A 20586-nucleotide genomic window follows, 5' to 3' on the forward strand; every position below is an offset into this window, starting at 1 on the left:
ATGCTCCAGGGAGCCAATAGGGCGGCACCAAAGAGCCGCATGCGGCTCGAGAGCCGCGGGTTGCTGGCCCCTGAATTAAACTATCAGTACATTTTGGACTTTGCAGGCTTTTTTTTTAAATGCCTGAATTTGTGGCAGATTTTTCAGGAAGTTGCAGAAAAAGTTGCAGTGTATTCCGTCTTTGGAAAAAAACTAAAATTATACGAAAAAAAACTTAAATGAACCAGTGATTTTATGAATTTGGTAACAGTGATAAAAAAAAACTTAAATGAACTTGTGATTTTATGAATTTATTAACAGTGATTTCAACAAAAATTAGTAAAGAAACACTGTGTTGATGTTTTACTCGTTTTATACAGCACATACCTGAAAGTAGACACTAGATGGCAGTAAAAACACAAAAAGTAGGGAAGGGGTTCATATGGCCCCATTCCTGGGTGGATCTCACGTGAGAGGAAGAGGGGGGGGGTAATCGATTTCCATCGCAGTCTGCTGAAAATGATGCAACCGACGCTCTGATCAAAGTTGGAATTGGCACAAAACACACTTTAAGATATTCAACTCGCTACCTGCCGCCTGGTGGCAAAACTGGATATTGAACACCGCACATTTGACACGTTTCATGTGTCAGGCAAACTGCGACGAATGGGGCCATATGACTCCCCTTCCTACTGTACTCAGAGCCCATTGTCAAATTAGACTTAGACAAACTTTAATGATCCACAAGGGAAATAGTTCCACACAGTAGCTCAGTTACAAAGGATGGAAAGGATAAGGCTGGAAAGGATAATGCACAAAAGCTCACAAAAAGAGGGCGGAAACAAAATGTATAAAGTAGACTAAAAATGTAGCATGGTAGCAATATAAATATAACATTGTGGAGAGGGGTGTGGCCTGCTGACCCGCAGCGAAGCGGGGTGTGCCAGGACCGGCTTCGAGATCAGCGACAGGTGCGTAGATGGCCCACCTGGGCCTGCTTATCTAATCACCTGTCGCTCTGATAAAAGGCAGCACCCGGGGAGAAAAGAGGAGTTGGTGGTGGAGCGAGAGCGAGAGAGAGACTAAGAGACACTTGCTGGAAAGCGAGAACAAAAAAGACTTATTGAAAAATAAAACAGTGTCTAAACCCTGAAACGGAACGGTCATGCCGGTGATTGGTGGTCCGAGGAACCCGGAGGGAAGAAACTTCCACAATTTGGCGCCCAACGTGGCCGGACCACCCGAGGAGATGGAAGCCGACCCCCCCCCCCCCCCCCCCCCCCCCCGCGGCGGTGACAGCGGCCACCACCAACTCCTCTTTCCTCCCCGGCTGCTGCCTTTTAACAGAGCGACAAGTGATTAGATAAGCAGGCCCAGGTGGGCCATCTACGCACCTGTCGCTGATCTCGAAGTCCGTCCTGGCACACCCCGCTTCGCTGCAGGTCCGCAGGCCACGCCCCCCTCCACAAACATATATGCAATATTTACATATTATATATAATATATACAATATATATAGCAAACCAATTACCGTGTACAATATTACAAGACAAGCGGTAGAAAATGGATGGATGGATGTAACAGCTGCAGCAAAAAAAAAAAGGGCAGCATAAAAAAAAAAAAGAGTAGATCCAGCAGAAAATATACATTTTAAACAGAGAGGTAGCATTACTGTTCTCATTTGATAAATTATATCTAATACCGTGTTTTTCGGAGTATAAGACGCTCCGGCCGAAAATGCATAATAAAGAAGGGAAAAAACATATGTAAGTCGCACTGGAGTATAAGTCGCTTTTTTGGGGGAAATTTGTTTGATATATCTCAACACCAAAAATAGACATTTGAAAGGCATTTTAAAATAAATAAAGAATAGTGAACAACAGGCTGAATAAGTGTACGTTATATGAGGCATAAATAACCAACTGAGAACGTGCCTGGTATGTTAAGGTAACACATAATGGTAAGAGTCATTCAATTAACTATAACATATAGAACATGCTATACGTTTACCAAACAATCTGTCACTCCTAATCGCTAAATCCCATGAAATCTTATACGTCTAGTCCAGGGGTCGGTAACCCGCGGCTATGCGGCTCTTTAGCGCCGCCCTAGTGGCTCTCTGGAGCTTTTTCAAAAATGTATGAAAAATGGAAAAAGATGAGGGGAAAAAATAAATTTTTTTGTTTTAATAATGTTTCTGTAGGAGGACAAACATGACACAAACCTCCCTAATTGTTATAAAGCACACTGTTTATATTAAACATGCTTCACTGATTCGAGTATTTGGCGAGCGCCGTTTTGTCCTACTAATTTTGGCGGTCCTCGAACTCACCGTAGTTTGTTTACATGTATAACTTTATCCGACTTTCTAGGACGTGTTTTATGCCACTTCTTTTTCTCTCTCATTTTCTCCACCAAACTTATAACGTTGTGCATGAATGCACAAAGGTGAGTTTTGTTGATGTTATTGACTTGTGTGGAGTGCTAACCAGACATATTTGGTCACTGCATGACTGCAAGCTAATCGATGCTAACATGCTATTTAGGCTAGCTATATGTACATATTGCATCATTATGCCTCATTTGTAGGTATATTTGAGGTCATTTAGTTTCCTTTAAGTCATCTTAATTCAATTTATATCTCATGACACACTATCTGTATGTAATATGGCTTTTAATTTTTTGTGGCTCCAGACAGATTTGTTTTTGTATTTTTGGTCCAATATGGCTCTTTCAACATTTTGGGTTGCCGACCCCTGGTCTAGTCTCTTACGTGAATGAGCTAAATAATATTATTTGATATTTTACGCTAATGTGTTAATAATTTCACACATAAGTCGCTCCTGACTATAAGTCGCACCCCCCGGCCAAACTATGAAAAAAACTGCGACTTATAGTCCGAAAAATACGGTAATAGTAATAATTAATTATAAATGAATAAAGAAACACCACCAAAGGATTCCTTACTGTCCGCTGCCTGTTCCGTCATCCACAAGTTGCACACTCTTTGTTTGATTGTTTTCATCTTAATCATTCATTTATGTTACAACACACTCACCATCCCCCGCATTCTTGTCAGTCCGCAGATTTTTCTCCATGGAAATGTTTTTTTCTTCTTGGTCTGGTTCCCACCCATTTATAATCTAATATGTCGGAGACTCCAGTGGCTACAGCTTAAGGTCACAGGACACCCTTGGCGTGTTGGTTTCTCCAGCCAACAGTAACCTTGGCAAACAAAAAAATAACAAACAAAAAAAGCCTTCAGATAAGATGCTCCATGGTCATGGGATGAATTTCAAAAGGATCTGAGGTTACCTGAACTAATCACTTTGGGGGAATTTCAGGGCATTTCAAAAGGATCGAGAAACTGGTGCTATTTTTTTTTAAATTTTAAATTGTTTTTACTGAAACACCTTATATATACCTATTGTGTATTTTTATTATGTTACGGTTGTAAGTAATTTGTAATTTTTTTTTCAAGCCTCCTACTGTAGAAGGAAGTGGCCTGGGTCATGGCTACCCTGCTATTTATGAACACAACCACCTGTCAGGAGTGGTTGTTTGGCAACCAAATATTACCAAGCATATGTACACTGAAAATATGCAAAATATGTTCCTAATATAGACATACAAACATAAATAGATATGCTGCTGGCAGAACCTACGTACGCCAGCTTTTTATAACAGTGGGTCATAAAATGACTAACCGTGAACTTACAGTGTTTGAGTCATTTTTCCTTTATATAATTCATATGAGCTTTTTCATTTACAGGTTTCAGTGGTGCGGAGATGTGGAACCCAAACACTGAAATGAGCGAGGACTGCCTGTACCTAAATGTCTGGACCACTTCCAGCAAAACCGGTAAGAGCTCACCGCTGGTTCCCGTCCTTGTCTGGATCTACGGGGGATCGTTTACCTCTGGAACGTCCTCTCTGGACATTTACGACGGCCGCTACCTGAGCAAAGCCGAAGGTGTGGTTGTGGTATCAATGAATTACAGGTCAGTATTTATTATATTTAATCACTGATAATGATTAACTGTTTGCATGACTTTTGTCCTGCTGTTGTTCCATCAATTTATGAATTTACTGAACCCATGTAATAAATAAAAACTGCCACATTGCCGGCAGTATAGCGGACCAGTTTCCAGTGAGGGTTGGACTCCGCCAAGGCTGGCCTTTGTCACCGATTCTGTTCATAACTTTTATGGACATAATTTCTAGGCGCAGTCAAAGCGTTGAGGGGATCCGGTTTGGTGGCTGCAGGATTAGGTCTCTGCTTTTTGCAGATGATGTGGTCCTGATGGCTTCATCTGGCCAGGATCTTCAGCTCTCACTGGATCGCCTCGCGGCCGAGTGTGAAGCGATTGCGATGAAAATCAGCACCTCCGAGTCCGAGTCCATGGTTCTCGCCCGGAAAAGGGTGAAGTGTCATCTCCGAGTTGGGGAAGAGACCCTGCCCCATGTGGAGGAGTACAAGTACCTCGGAGTCTTGTTTACGAGTGAGGGAAGAGTGGATCGTGAGATCGACAGGCGGATCGGTGCGGCGTCTTCAGTAATGCGGACGCTGTATCGATCTGTTGTGGTGAAGAAGGAGCTGAGCCGGAAGGCAAAGCTCTTAATTTACCGGTCGATCTACGTTCCCATCCTCACCTATGGTCATGAGCTTTGGGTTATGACCGAAAGGACAAGATCACGGGTACAAGCGGCCGAAATGAGTTTCGTCCGCCGGGTGGCGGGGCTCTCCCTTGGAGATAGGGTGAGAAGCTCGGTCATCCGGGGGGAGCTTAAAGTAAAGCCGCTGCTCCTCCACATTAAGAGGAGCCAGATGAGGTGGTTCGGGCATCTGGTCAGGATGCCACCCGAACGCTTTGTTTGGGGCACGTCCGATCGGTAGGAGGCCACGGGGAAGACCCAGGACACGTTGGGAAGACTATGTATCCCGGCTGGCTTGGGAACGCCTCAGGATCCCCCGGGAAGAGCTGGACGAAGTGGATGGGGAGAGGGTAGTCTGGGCTTCTCTACATAGGCTACCGCCCCTGCGACCCGACCTCGGATATGCGGAAGAAATTGGATGGATGGATGTAATAAATGCAGTTTTATTCATATATATATATATATATATATATATATATATATATATATATATATATATATATATATATATATATATATATATATATGTACAACAATAAATGCGTAATAATAGAATGACGCCTCCCCGTGAGGTATGGATCCGGACTTTTGGAATAATTATGACAATTAGGACGCCTGAAAGCAACCTCGGAAAGATAAGAAGGCCTAAGACCATTAAGGCATTTAAAAACCGGTAAAAAAAATAAAAATCTTAAAATCGATTCTGGAACACACAGCGAGCCAATGCAGTGATTTTAAAACTGGTGTAATATGGGCCTGCCGTGTATTTGGGATCCGCGAAAAATAACCTTCTTTTTGTCTATCCTCTTGTTGTTTGGCATTCAAGGTCAGGGTTACAATGAACACTTTAATCAAATCAAATCAAATCAACTTTATTTATAAAGCACATTTAAAATTTACCACAGGGGTAGCCAAAGTGCTGTACAATGGGCAGGTTAAAAGATAACACGAGTACCGAGCAAACACAACACAACACAAACAGAACACGATAAAAAATAAATAAATAAAATAACTAAAACATAAAAACAGGTTCACAGCAGGTGTATTACGGGGCACCATTACAGGATGGATATCACTCAGTGTTAAAAGCCATGAAATAAAAGTATGTTTTTAAGAGAGATTTAAAAACAGGAAGAGAGGAGGCTTGTCTAACACTCAGAGGTAGGTCGTTCCAGAGCTTGGGAGCAGCAGCGGCGAAAGCTCTGTCACCTCTAAGCTTCAGCCTTGTGTCAGGGACCGTCAGTAGCAGCTGATCGGCTGATCTTAGGGATCGGGTGGGGCTGAAGGAGGTCGGAGAGATATGTTGGCGCAAGGTTGTTTAGACATTTAAAAACAAATACAATTAGTTTAAAGTTGATTCGGTAACGAAAACTGACAACACATTTATAAAGTCACTAGTTAATAAAAAACAAAAATTTTTGCCGCAGATTTAGGCATTTTAGGTTAAACATACCATTGCACTAATTGCACAGTGTAATCATAGACCAGCGGGAGCTAAGAGACGAAAGGGGAATAGCGCCTAAGTCAGGCAAATGTACCATTCCAGCGCCCACTTAACACCTAAAGCCATATTTTTCCTTTTTGTTCTTTATTCCAAATGAAATGAAAGGTCAAACTCCAAGTTTGAGCTTCAATGTGTGTGAGAACTGACTTTGTACTGTCCAATTGTTGCGATTGTCTATAAACAGAGTTGGTGCGCTTGGTTTCTTGGCTTTGCCTGACCACAACAACATCCGGGGTAATGCAGGCCTGCTGGACCAGCGCCTAGCCCTCCAGTGGGTGGCCAGTAATATCGCAGCTTTTGGAGGGGATCCTTCACAGGTAAGCCACTTCTTCTGTGTTACACAGCATTGGTTAGAGTTGAAAAGGTGTCTTATTTTAAGAGGCTCTTGATTTACTGCACTGTTCAGGTCACAATTTTTGGAGAGAGTGCTGGCTCAGCATCTGTAGGCTTCCAGCTCCTCTCCCCGGGGAGTCGTGATCTTTTTCAAAGGGCTGTCATGCAGAGCGGAGCCCCCAATGCGCCCTGGGCAACTCTGAGCAAGACAGTCGCCTATGAAAGGTAATGCCTTTATGTTTGTTGACGTGTCCATTGAATTTTGCACATCATTCACAAAACACATAAGAACACACGTCTTTCCCCTTTCTGTGCATAGATCGTAAAAAACTGCTAGTACAAGGCAGTTAACAATGCAGGTAATAGGAATATAATCTATTTCGTCTACAAAACATTTACATGCTGTAAGTATGTATGTAATATATAGTAACATGCACATTCCAGATAATATATACAGTATTACTGTAATTTCTGGAGTATAGAGCGCACCCGTATATAAGCCGCACCCACTACATTTTTGAAGAAAAAAATTGTCAGGTTCAAACACTGTTGACATCTATTAAACCAGGGGTGTCCAAAGTGCGGCCCGGGGGCCATTTGCGGCCCGCAGGTAATTTTTTAACGGCCCCACGTCACATTCTAAAAATACGATGAAAAATAACACATTCTGCAAAAATTGCAAAATTGATAATATTGCAAAAATTTAAAAAAACATTTTAAAAAAGTGGAATGAGGTGAAATCTATCAAGAAAAAAGTTGCGATGTTGACACAAATCTGCCATGCAGGCTGTTTTTTTTTCTTTTGTCTTTGTTTATTTTTCTTTTTTTTGCCATTGCTAAAAAGAAAAAAAAGACTAAAAATCTATGTTATAATGAATTATTAGTTAAAAAATATCACTTTAAAATGTTTTATGTGGAAAAAATATTGCATATATTGTGTGGTTTCCATATAAAAAGATCAACGTTTTATTTGACAAAAGAGCATAAAAAAAACAAAATAATAGTTCAAACGTAAAATCGACAGATATATCTGAAGTTGATCTCGTAATTTAAGTGTTAAAAGTAAAAAAAAACTAATAAATATGTATCACTTTATAAATGGGGGACCTTTTGGATCCCAAATATATTTAGTAGGATTTTATTTAACTTTTCACTGTGATTATTCAAAAATATTAAAGAATTAAAATCAATGGTGTCCTGCATTATTGATCTTTTAAGGCTCTAATTACTAAATACTGCATATTTCAGTTTTACTATAAAAAACAAAGATGTCTTTGACAGAAAACCTTTTTTTTTTTTTTTTACTTTATATCAACCTAAAGTTGATATAGATTTACTGTAAGCGTTAAATAAAAAATAATAATAATAATTTGACTTATTTTTAACAGTTTAATGACTGAGACCCTTTATACTCCCCGGGAGCCCTAAAGGTTAAAAATAAAAAAAATCCATATATTTTGTTAAGGTTTGAAAATGAAAAATATCAAAATGGCCCCCACATGCTTAAATTTTTCCGTGTACGGCCCTCAGTGGAAAAAGTTTAGGCATCCCTGTATTAAACAGACGAGAAGCAAAGAATCATGCAGAGACAGAGTTCAATTTGGCTCAATGAGGAGACACGTGTTTTGGGCTGTATTCTAGTTACAGATCCAAACTACGTTCTAAAAGTCCAGCCCACGTGCTTCCTCTATTTATTTGGGAGGTCCCTGTTACATCACTGAAGCTGTCGCTGAGGGAAGGGGGTAATCTTGACAGCTCCAGTTAGACACAATATATGATTATACAAAAATGCAAATGTATTGACGCTGGTGATATCGCCCCGTCTCTGCTTTGTCTGCGTCCCGGTACCCGATGCTCGGCCTTGGCAGTCAGCAGACCGAGTCTGGACACAACACTGATATGAGACGACTGGCAAGCACAGATAGAAAAAATACATATAATAACTATAGCAATGGCCCTTAAGCATAAAGCTGTGTGATAATATATACATGATTATTCTAACAAAAATAGTTTCCATATATTAGCCGCACCGGATTATAAGACAAATATATACATGTTGTCAAATTAGTTATTTACATGGAAAGATTTTGTAAATGTTGTTTGCAAACAGTGCCTGAAACACGGTAGTAAAACGGCTGATCAAACAAAACAAAAGTAATCGTCATGGACCCGCTTGCTACGGAAGCTAGCTCTTCAATCAGCAAACAGACTCACTCAATAAATCCACAGTGACGTTTCAGTGAATTTACGAAACTGAAACAATACAAAAAGAATGCCTTTGTAAGTTAATACTTTTACCATGAATTGATTAACGTGGACCCCGACTTAAACAAGTTGAAAAACGTATTCGGGTGGTCAATTGTACGGAATGCGTACTGTACTGTGCAATCTACTAATAAAAGTTTCAATCAATCAATCAAAACACAGTGCATATCATTATGTCAAGATAATGGCACTAGCATTTAATTAATTTAAGAATAGTTTTCAACATATTGAGCAAAAAGGTCGAGTTTTTTCTTCTACCAAGAAAAGTGCACTTGTTATTAGTGATAATACACTTATTTTAAGCTATTTTTGGGTTAATTGAGGTTGGCTAATTTTACTTGTTTTGGAAAGTCTTGACAAGCCAAATGTTCTTGTTCTATTGGCAGATAATTTTGCTTTGTTCAAATAAAATACCCCTAATTTTTGTATTTTTTTTTTTCTTGTTTTTAAACACTGACTTTTTGCAGTGAACTTTTGACCCAGCAGATTTTGGTCACATTTTCAGTAGACCCATAATAAATTCATAAAAGAACCAAACTTCATGAATGTTTTTTTTTTGTGACAAATCCAATCACTCTATCACATAAAAATAAGAGTTGTAGAAATTATTGGAAACTCAAGACAGCCATGACATTATGTTCTTTACAAGTGTATGTAAACTTTTGACCACGATCAAGTGTTGTTGCGGTTTTTTGTTTTGTTCTTTTATAATAATAATAATAACTGGGATTTATATAGCGCTTTTCTAAGTACCCAAAGTCGCTTTACATGTTAAAAACCCATCATTCATTCACACCTGGTGGTGGTGGTAAGCTACTTTCGTAGCCACAGCTGCCCTGGGGTAGACCACTTTGTAGGAATAGTTAAATCCCCAGTTGCCTCATACTAGCAGCATTTTACTATTTGGAATGCACAGTGTGTTCTTGTCTCACAGAAAATAGTTATTTAGTTATGAGTGACATTTACACTGCAAAAAGTCAGTGTTCAAAATCAAGAAAAAAAAATACAAAAATTAGTGGTATTTTATTTGAACTAAGCAAAATGATCTGCCAATAGAACAAGAAAATGTGGCTTCTCAAGACTTTCCAAAACAAGTAAAATTAGCTAACCTCAATGAACCCAAAAATAGCTTGAAATAAGTATATTCTCACTAATAACAAGTGCACTTTTCTTGGTAGAAAACATTTTTGACCTTTTTGCTCAATATGTTGAAAAATATTCTTAAATTAATTAAATGCTAGTGCCATTATCTTGACATAATGATATGCGCTTGGCATCATGATTTTTTGTTCATGCTTGAAGTAAGACATTATTACTTTAAAAAAGTAGTTTTACACTTGTGAGTGTTGATGACACAGCTTTGCAACACTTGATATTCTAGTTTCAAGCATGTTTTACTCAATATAGGTCATACAATTTCAGCAACAAGCTGTAATATATTACTGAGATAATTTTTAGGACCAAAACCCTTAAAACAAGTAAAACACTCTAACATAAAATCTGCTTAGTGAGAAGAATTATCTTATCAGACTGAAAATAAGCAAATATCACCCTTATTTGAGATATTTAATCTTACTTAGATTTCAGTTTTTGCAGTGTACCTTTGAAATTATTAAAGACTAGCTCCAATGACTTAAAAAAACAAAAACTTCTCACTGTTGAAATGGTGTTCTTTAGACCCCAAACTATTTGAGACTGAATCAACAGAGTCTCTGTGGGTTGCAGTCGACTAACGCATAATCACTTCACTTGCTTCATGAAGCACTTCATCATCAATCATTTTCACCTAATCTTTATTGATTATATTATGCGCATCCCCAGTTGACACAATCTGACGTTGTTATTATTCATTGTCCCATCCATTTGATGTTTAGCAGTGGCGTGTCATTGTATAACCGATTTTTCCACCCAGGTCCGTGATGCTCGCAACATTACTGGGGTGTCCCACGGATCACCCAGCCCATCTGGACACGTGCCTGCAGAAGGTTGATCCACGGAGCATAGCCTCAAAGCAATTCGATGTTCTCCCAGAGACAACTTTTTTGGCCATGCCCTTTGTGCCCATTGTCGACGGCTACTTCCTACCGGATGAACCCGAAGTAGGTGTGGCTTTGATTCGGTTTAAAGTACTGTGTGACGGGCCGTTGCATGCTTCATGCTTTCAATATAACTATTGTACAAAAAATATGTGTATAAAAACCACTACAATAGATTTTACGGCAAAAAACTGCCATCATTAAACCCAGGGGTTGGCAAACACAAATACAAAAAAAAAAATCTGTCTGGAGCCGCAAAAAATGTAAAAGCCTAATATAAGTGCTATAATGAATGTATGTGTCTATATTACCTACAGTATATTAGCCTATTATAAGTGTTAGATAGAAGGCAACATTTGACGTAAGTGTCTATATTAGCTATATTAGTCTACTATCAAAATGGCTTTAAAAGTCTTTTTAAGTGTTATAATGAAGGCAACATATGATGCAAGTGTCTATATTAGCTATATTAGCCTACTACCAAAATGACTTTAAAAGTATTTTATAAGTGTTATAATAAAAGCAACACATGATGTAAGTGTCTATATTAGCCTACTATCAAGATGACTTTAAAAGTATTTTATAAGTGTTATAATGAAGGCAACACATGATGTAAGTGTCTATATTAGCCTACTATCAAGATGACTTTAAAAGTATTTTATAAGTGTTATAATGAAGGCAACACATGATGTAAGTGTCTATATTAGCTATATTAGCCTACTATCAAGATGACTTTAAAAGTATTTTATAAGTGTTATAATGAAGGCAACACGTGATGTAAGTGTCTATATTAGCTATATTAGCCTACTATCAAGATGACTTTAAAAGTATTTTATAAGTGTTATAATGAATGCAACATATGATGCAAGTGTCTATATTAGCTATATTAGCCTACTATCAAAATGACTTTAAACATATTTTAAGTGTTATAATGAAGGCAACATATGATGCAAGTGTCTATATTAGCTATGTTAGCCTACTATCAAAATTACTTTAAAAGTATTTTATAAGTGTTATAATGAAGGCAACACATTATGTAAGTATCTATATTAGCTATATTAGCCTACTATAAAGATGACTTCAACAGTCTTTTTTAAGTGTTATAATGAAGGCAACACATGATGTAAGTGTCTACATTAGCTATATTAGCCTACAATCAAAATGACTTTAAAAAAGTGTTTTATAAGTGTTATAATGACGGCAACACATTATGTAAGTGTCTTCATTAGCTTTATTAGCCTACTATCAAGATGACTTAACACGTCTTTTATAAGTGTTATAATGAAGGCAACACATGATGTAAGTGTCTATATTAGCTATATTAGCCTACTATCAAGATGACTTTAAAAGTATTTTTTAAGTGTTATAATGAAGGCAACATATGATGCAAGTGTCTATATTAGCTATGTTAGCCTACTATCAAATTTACTTTAAAAGTATTTTTTAAGTGTTATAATGAAGGCAACACATGATGTAAGTATCTATATTAGCTGTATCAGCCTACTATCAAAATTACTTTAAAAGTATTTTATAAGTGTTATAATGAAGGCAACACATTATGTAAGTATTTATATTAGCTATATTAGCCTACTATAAAGATGACTTTAGCAGTCTTTTTTAAGTGTTATAATGAAGGCAACACATTATGTAAGTATCTATATTAGCTATATTAGCCTACTATAAATATGACTTTAACAGTCTTTTTTAAGTGTTATAATGAAGGCAACACATGATGTAAGTGTCTATATTAGCTATATTAGCCTACTATCAAAATGACTTTAAAAAAGTGTTGTATAAGTGTTATAATGACGGCAACACATTATGTAAGTGTCTTCATTAGCTATATTAGCCTACTATCAAGATGACTTTACAAGTCTTTTATAAGTGTTATAATGAAGGCAACACATGATGTAAGTGTCTATATTAGCTATATTAGCCTACTATCAAGATGACTTTAAAAGTATTTTATAAGTGTTATAATGAATGCAACATATGATGCAAGTGTCTATATTAGCTATATTATCCTACTATCAAAATTACTTTAAAAGTATTTTTTAAGTGTTATAATGAAGGCAACATATGATGCAAGTGTCTATATTAGCTATGTTAGCCTACTATCAAAATTACTTTAAAAGTATTTTATAAGTGTTATAATGATGGCAACACATTATGTAAGTATCTATATTAGCTATATTAGCCTACTATAAAGATGACTTTAACAGTCTTTTTTAAGTGTTATAATGAAGGCAACACATCATGTACGTGTCTATATTAGCTATATTAGCCCACTATCAAAATGACTTTAAAAAAGTGTTTTATAAGTGTTATAATGACGGCAACACATTATGTAAGTGTCTTCATTAGCTATATTAGCCTGCTATCAAATTGACTTTACAAGTCTTTTATAAGTGTTATAATGAAGGCAACACATGATGTAAGTGTCTATATTAGCTATATTAGCCTACTATCAAGATGACTTTAAAAGTATTTTATAAGTGTTATAATGAATGCAACATATGATGCAAGTGTCTATATTAGCTATATTAGCCTACTATCAAAATGACTTTAAAAGTATTTTTTAAGTGTTATAATGAAGGCAACATATGATGCAAGTGTCTATATTAGCTATGTTAGCCTACTATCAAAATTACTTTAAAAGTATTTTATAATTGTTATAATGAAGGCAACACATTATGTAAGTATCTATATTAGCTATATTAGCCTACTATAAAGATGACTTTAACAGTCTTTTTTAAGTGTTATAATGAAGGCAACACATGATGTAAGTGTCTATATTAGCTATATTAGCCTACTATCAAAATTACTTTAAAAGTATTTTATAAGTGTTATAATGAAGGCAACGCATTATGTAAGTATTTATATTAGCTATATTAGCCTACTATCAAGATGACTTTAACAGTCTTTTTTAAGTGTTATAATGAAGACAACACATGATGTAAGTGTCTATATTAGCTATATTAGCCTACTATCAAGATGACTTTACAAGTCTTTTATAAGTGTTATAATGAAGGCAACACATTATGTAAGTATCTATATTAGCTATATTAGCCTACTATCAAAATTACTTTAAAAAAGTGTTTTATAAGTGTTATAATGACGGCAACACATCATGTAAGTGTCTTCATTAGCTATATTAGCCTACTATCAAGATGACTTTACAAGTCTTTTATAAGTGTTATAATGAAGGCAACACATTATGTAAGTATATATATTAGCTATATTAGCCTACTATCAAAATGACTTTAAAAAAGTGTTTTATAAGTGTTATAATGACGGCAACACATTATGTAAGTGTCTTCATTAGCTATATTAGCCTACTATCAAGATGACTTTACAAGTCTTTTATAAGTGTTATAATGAAGGCAACACATGATGTAAGTGTCTATATTTTCTATATTAGCCAACTATCAAAGGCTGATGCAAATCTTCATTGACATAAATGTTGTATTTTAATTTTTATTCTACAAATTTTTGCAACATTGTAGAATGGTCAAAGGTATAGATGTGTGTGTTTAAGTTTAAGGAAACGGCAGACTGTCTTCTTCTAATGGATTTATTACAATCTTTGGCAAGCTGGGTAATGTTTGCTGTGGTCTGGAACAACATGGCACACAAACAACTATGAGAAATGCAGCGGATATTACATGCAGATAATGTGTCATGAGACATGCAAATATTAATTAAATATAGTAATGTAAAGTCAAAACAATGAGTGTAATTTTTACGGTAAAACAAATGATAACTCAGTTGCCAGCATTTTGCTGTAAAAATATAAGCGGTACCTTTTTTTAATTTACAGTAATGCACTGTAAAAACAACGACAACCGATGTTACTGTAAACAAAAACTGTCAGCTCAGTCGCCAGAATTTTACGGTAAAAATAACAGTGGTAATCATTTCCAATTTGCAGTAATGCACTGTAAAAACTTGTCATGAGTAAAGTGCATAACTTCAAACCGACACAGCGAGCGTGACTTTGAGGATTTTTTGTTGTGTTACAAACTTTTGTGTGGTGTTGCTTCCTTATTTGTCATTATTCAAAGCGGATTGTAATGTGTAGCAGTGGCAGCTGATCTGAATGTGACAGTTGGTCAGTTTGAACAAAAAATACCGATAGCAGTAGCGTTAGTCCAGAATCTTCACGGTCCTCTTGGTCCGACCTAATTAGGAACCGGTACCAAACAAATAACGGTAGTCTGTATATATTCCTAATCATCAATGATTTGTAGGTCAATATATTGTCGAGCAAAATTAGTTTTTGGCCCTGGCCTACCTTTTAACATGCCAGCTATACGGAAACGTGGACCTCGACCAGTGTTTTTCTCAGCTATGGTCCTTATAGGCCTCAGTTGTTATACACTTTTCCACCACTTGGGGCGGTAATGCATCAGTCAGTTGACAAGCTCAACAATCAAGAGGACGACGAAGAAAAAAGTCATATAAAAGTTTCTTAAACTTAAAAACTGGCTTTTAGTATTTAAAGTAAGGCCAAACTCATTCTGTTTGAACCACCACAGGTCGTTTCCCGTATTTAATGCATAGCTAAAACAATCAATGATGTTCACAAGGCTAACTAGTTACCATTTATGGATTGTGTCCATTAGCTTATATATGACGGTGTGGGGCCTAGATACTACGCTTAAAATTGAACAGATGTTTACCTTATCCCAATAAACATCTGTTCAGTATTTTAACATAAAAGTGTTTGATTGTGAGGCATTGAAAGCCACAAAATGCAACGGGTCCATCAGACCCACAAACACTGGCTGAGTAACAACAATATGAACGTTGCATGGAAATTTCTCTGCCAGTTTTTGCATCCAAAAGGATTCTACTTTTGTGTTTCTGCACCTGCGGTTCCCACACAAGGTTGCAACATTGTTTGTCAACATTTTCTGCTCTCATTTTCTCGCACATTTGACCCTCTGATGTTCTGTGTACCTACACTCTGTCCTCCTCCTGTCTCGGCCTGCTGTGTGTGTGTGTGCGTGTGGTACATAGAACATCAATTTCCACACTTCTATTAGCCTCGGGGCCAGTGGTAATAGAAATGTGTAGGAGGGGTGTATAGTGTGTGTTCATTAAATATGTATTCTGATATATGTTCTTCACAGAAAATGAGCCAAAGCCAGTGAGTCTCAGTTTGAAAAATTAATTAATTGTATCATTTTTCTTTTAATAAAAATCGAAAACGAGTCCCACAGACCCGTACACCACACAAGGGTTATTTGTGTTTGTGTTTTTGTTTTTTATCTGAGTATTTTATAATTTTTCTTTAAAGTCGTAAATGAGATTTGTTTATTTGTGGGTGTTCCCATTACCTCAGCTAACCCTAACCCATGGATTTAGCACAATCTTAAGAATTGGATTCAACTATAAAAGGTTTTCCTGAAAAAAACTATTATTTAAGATTAAATAAATCGGGTGGGGTTAAATCAGTAAAATCATGTCCAGATTCAAAAGTGGAGAGACTTAGGTAGAAGTCCGTGTGGAACCTGAAAACTGAATAAACAGAACGAAAGAGTTTCAAACAAACGAGTTTGAAAAAGTCTAATTTTTTCTTTGTAATTTCATGGCAGGTGCTGCTGCAAAGTGCCGACTTCCCGAAGAAAGAATTGTTGATTGGATTAAACAGGGATGAAGGGACTTACTTTTTAGCGTACGGAATGCCTGGATTTAGCAACACCGGCCAGGGTCTCATCACCAGGAAGGAGTTCATGGAAGGTTTGCAGATTGTTATGGCAGACGTTGGCTCTGTGGCAGCAGACGCAGCAATTTTCCAGTACACCGATTGGACAGATGAAAATAACAGGATGAAAAACCGTGACTCTCTTGGAAGTCTGATTGGAGACCAATATTTTGTTTGTCCTCCGCTGGAGTTTGCGCAAAGGTAACTGCACGTACCTGAAGTGGATTGACGTGGGTAAATCTTGTGGAGTTTGGGTAGGATTTGTTTTGTAGGAAATACTAAATTATCACGTATCTATTTTTAAACAGCAAATGTTAAGGCCCTTTTGTGTGGTCTTGCTTCCTTATTTGTCATTATTTAAAGCTTAAAGAAGTCGTCAAGTAGGAATGTCAAGATATTAACATTTCATAGGCTAGTTATTGTCAACAAATATTATGACGATCGTTACTATCACGATAATATTAAATGTGCTCAAAAAGTGCTGATGCACATACTGGAATTGTTCAAGTTTTATTTAAAAAAATAATAATAAAATGAACACACAATATACCATATTTTACGAACTATAGTATCTAGTATTTAAAGGCCTACTGAAATTTTTTTTTTTTTATTTAAACGGGAATAGCAGATCCATTCTATGTGTCATACTTGATCATTTCGCGATATTGCCATATTTTTGCTGAAAGGATTTAGTAGAGAAAATCGACGATAAAGTTCGCAACTTTTGCTCGCTGATAAAAAAAAAGCCTTGCCTGTACCGGAAGTAGCGTGACGTCACAGGAGCTAGTATTCCTCACAATTCCCCATTGTTTACAATGGAGCAAGAGATTCGGAGCGACAAAGTGATGATTACCCCATTCATTTGAGCGAGGATGAAAGATTCGTAGATGAGGAACGTTACAGTGAAGGACTTGAGAGGCAGTGATGGACGTATCTTTTTTCGCTCTGACCGTAACTTAGGTACAAGCTGGCTCATTGGATTCCACACTCTCTCCTTTTTCTATTGTGGATCACGGATTTGTATTTTAAACCACCTCGGATACTATATCCTCTTGAAAATGAGAGTCGAGAACGCGAAATGGACATTCAGTGCCTTTTATCTCCACGACAATACATCGGCGAAATGCTTTAGCTACGAGCTAACGTGATAGCATCGTGCTTTAACTGCATATAGAAACAAAAAAAATAAACCCCTGACTGGAAGGATAGATAGAAAATCAACAATACTATTAAACCGTGGACATGTAAATACACGGTAAATGCTTTCCAGGCTGGCGAAGGTTAACAATGCTGTGCTAACGACGCCATTGAAGCTAACTTAGCAACTTAGCAACCAGACCTCACAGAACTATGTACTCTCTCCTTTTTCTATTGTGAATCACGGATTTGTATTTTAAACCACCTCGGATACTATATCCTCTTGAAAAGGAGAGTCGAGCACGCGAAATGGACATTTAAAGTGACTTATCTCCAAGACAATACATCGGTGACACACTTGGCTACTGAGCTAGCGCGATAGCATCGTTCTCAAATGAAGATAGAAACAAAATAAATAAACCCCTGACTGGAAGGATAGAAAGAAAATCAACAATACTATTAAACCGTGGACATGTAACTACACGGTTAATGCTTTCCAGGCTGGCGAAGGTTAACAATGCTGTGCTAACGACGCCATTGAAGCTAACTTAGCAACTTAGCAACCAGACCTCACAGAACTATGTACTCTCTCCTTTTTCTATTGTGAATCACTGTAGACACGATACAAGAGCCAAGCGTGCAGGTTTAACAATGTTTTAATGTGTTTAACAAGATTTTTCAAAGTCTTTTTGGGCATGTCGTGACGTTGCCGTCACTCCCAATCCTCTCTTCCTCTGTGTTCCCGACCGCTTACTGTTAAAGACAACAGATGATTAGATTAACACGTACCACCTGTGAAATCTAATCACCTGCCAGTGTGTCTTGCCGTCAGCACATGCCCCGCCCCTGCCCGCTTCAGTACCATGGACAGTGGCGGTGACTTTTCCCCCTACAGGCAGCGCTGACTGCACCTGCCCCCACAGAAACATGTTGTCAATGTTTATTCACAAACCCTGTCACACTGCAGTAAAACGGCTGACCAAACAAAACATAAGTCATCGTCATGGACCCACTAGCTGCAGAAGCTAACTCTCCAATCAGCTAAACAGACTCAATAACTCCACGGTGACCTTTTTGGGTGAATTTACGAAACCGAAACAATACAAAAATAATGTCATTGTAAGTTAGTAATACTAACACATACACTTCTAAACGTGTTAGCATATTCGCTATTGCTAACGACACTTGCTTCGTTACAATATTAAAGCAAATATGCATGAAAACACTCCTACAAACATCACACATGGGACGGTTTAGTAAGTAAGAATTGTTTGTTATACTCTAAAACTTAAAAACGTTGCTGAGAGTATGGAATGAACAATCCTTTGGAGCAGAAACGCCATGGATCAATGTACTTCCGGCACGAAACAGGAAGTACATTGTCAACCCGCATCACCAAAAAAACGGCGCCGATAGCACAAAAAATAACACACTTTTTCATTGTCCGTCGGTGTAATATGAAAACTATTTGTTGAATACAAAACATTCTGACGTTAGCAATAAAAAATGCATAAATCATCCGCACCGTTTCATCAACCGCAGGGTTCAATTTTAGGAAAAATGTAGCGGCTTGTAGTCCGGAAATATGATTTTTGTTTGAGTGTTTATATATGTTTATTTTTGTCCATTTTAATTTGTAAAAGTTTGTGTTTTTTTAGGGGTATGTTCTTTCTTAATGGGGAAAGACGTTAATCTTTAATCATGTTAGCATTTAAGCTAGATCCGTGGGTTTCTCAAACTGCAGTTGTCAAGCACGGTTTTACGATAATTCTAAAGGCTTTACCGCGGTTTATCATGAACACCTTTTATAGTTACATCAAGTACTCTTTGCTACATACAAACAACCTCGAAACCAACCAGCTCCATGATCCTGTGTCCTCACCCCCTACAGGTACTCACATCATGGTGGTAAAACCTTCTTCTATTTGTTTGACCACCGATCTTCTATTAATTATTGGCCGGCGTGGATGGGCGTCATGCATGGCTACGAGATCGAATTTGTGTTTGGAATGCCACTGAATGCCAACTTGGGATACACCAGGAGTGAAGTGAACATGACCAGGAGACTCCTGAAACACTGGGCCAGTTTTGCAAGGACGGGGTATGTGTATTCCGTACACCTGCATTCACAAACCCCAAAACCAATGTAGTTGGCACGTAGCGTAAATCGTAAATAAAAACAAAATACAATGATTTTCAAATCCTTTACAACTTATATTCAATTGAATAGACTGCAAAGACGAAAGCCATTTATCAACAACACCCAGGGCTCATCTAAGATGGACTGATGCAAAGTGGAAAAGTGTTCTGTGGTCTGACGAGTCCACATTTCAAATTGTATTTGGAAACTGTGGATGTCCAAAGAGGAAAAGAACCATCCGGATTGTTATAGGCGCAAAGTTCAAAAGCCAGCATTTTGATGGTATGGGGGTGTATTAGTGCCCAAGACATGGGTAACTTACACATCTGTGAAGGCACCATTAATGCTAAAAAGTACATGCAGGTTTTGGACCAACATATGTTGCCATCCAAGCAACGTTATCATGGACGCCCCTGCTTATTTCTACGAGACAATGCCAAGCCTTTTACTTCATAGTAAAATAGTGCAGGTTCTAGACTGGCCTGCCTGTAGTCCAGACCTGTCTCCCATTGAAAATGTGTGGTGCATTATGAAGCCTAAAATACCACAACGGAGACCCCAGACTGTTGAACAACTTAAGCTGTACATCAAGCAAGAATGGGAAATAATTCCACCTGAGAAGCTTCAAAAATTGGTCTCCTCATTTGTTGTTATGTGTTGTTCAAAGGAAAGGCCATGTAACACAGTGGTAAAAATGCCCCTTTGCCAACTTTTTTGCAATTTGTTGCTGCCATTAAATTATAAGTTAATGATTATTTAAAAAAAAAAAAAAAGTTTCTCAGCGTGATATTACAAATCTTGTCTTTGTAGTCTATTTAATTGAATA

At 37.4% G+C, this 20586-nt stretch overlaps 1 protein-coding gene across 2 annotated transcripts in view; it reads left to right on the forward strand.

The window, feature by feature from the left end:
- LOC133663584 (acetylcholinesterase-like) overlaps positions 1-20586 on the forward strand; it is a 66201-nt gene that overhangs the window by 39752 nt on the left and 5863 nt on the right. For both annotated transcript variants that reach the window (XM_062068149.1, XM_062068150.1), the window contains exons 3-8: positions 3752-3980; positions 6324-6456; positions 6546-6697; positions 10650-10836; positions 16374-16684; positions 19512-19721. In XM_062068149.1, coding sequence (XP_061924133.1) covers positions 3752-3980; positions 6324-6456; positions 6546-6697; positions 10650-10836; positions 16374-16684; positions 19512-19721 — 1222 coding nt within the window. The remainder of the gene's footprint in view (positions 1-3751; positions 3981-6323; positions 6457-6545; positions 6698-10649; positions 10837-16373; positions 16685-19511; positions 19722-20586) is intronic.

This window comes from Entelurus aequoreus, linkage group LG13, assembly GCF_033978785.1.
Source record: "Entelurus aequoreus isolate RoL-2023_Sb linkage group LG13, RoL_Eaeq_v1.1, whole genome shotgun sequence".
NCBI lineage: Eukaryota > Metazoa > Chordata > Actinopteri > Syngnathiformes > Syngnathidae > Entelurus > Entelurus aequoreus.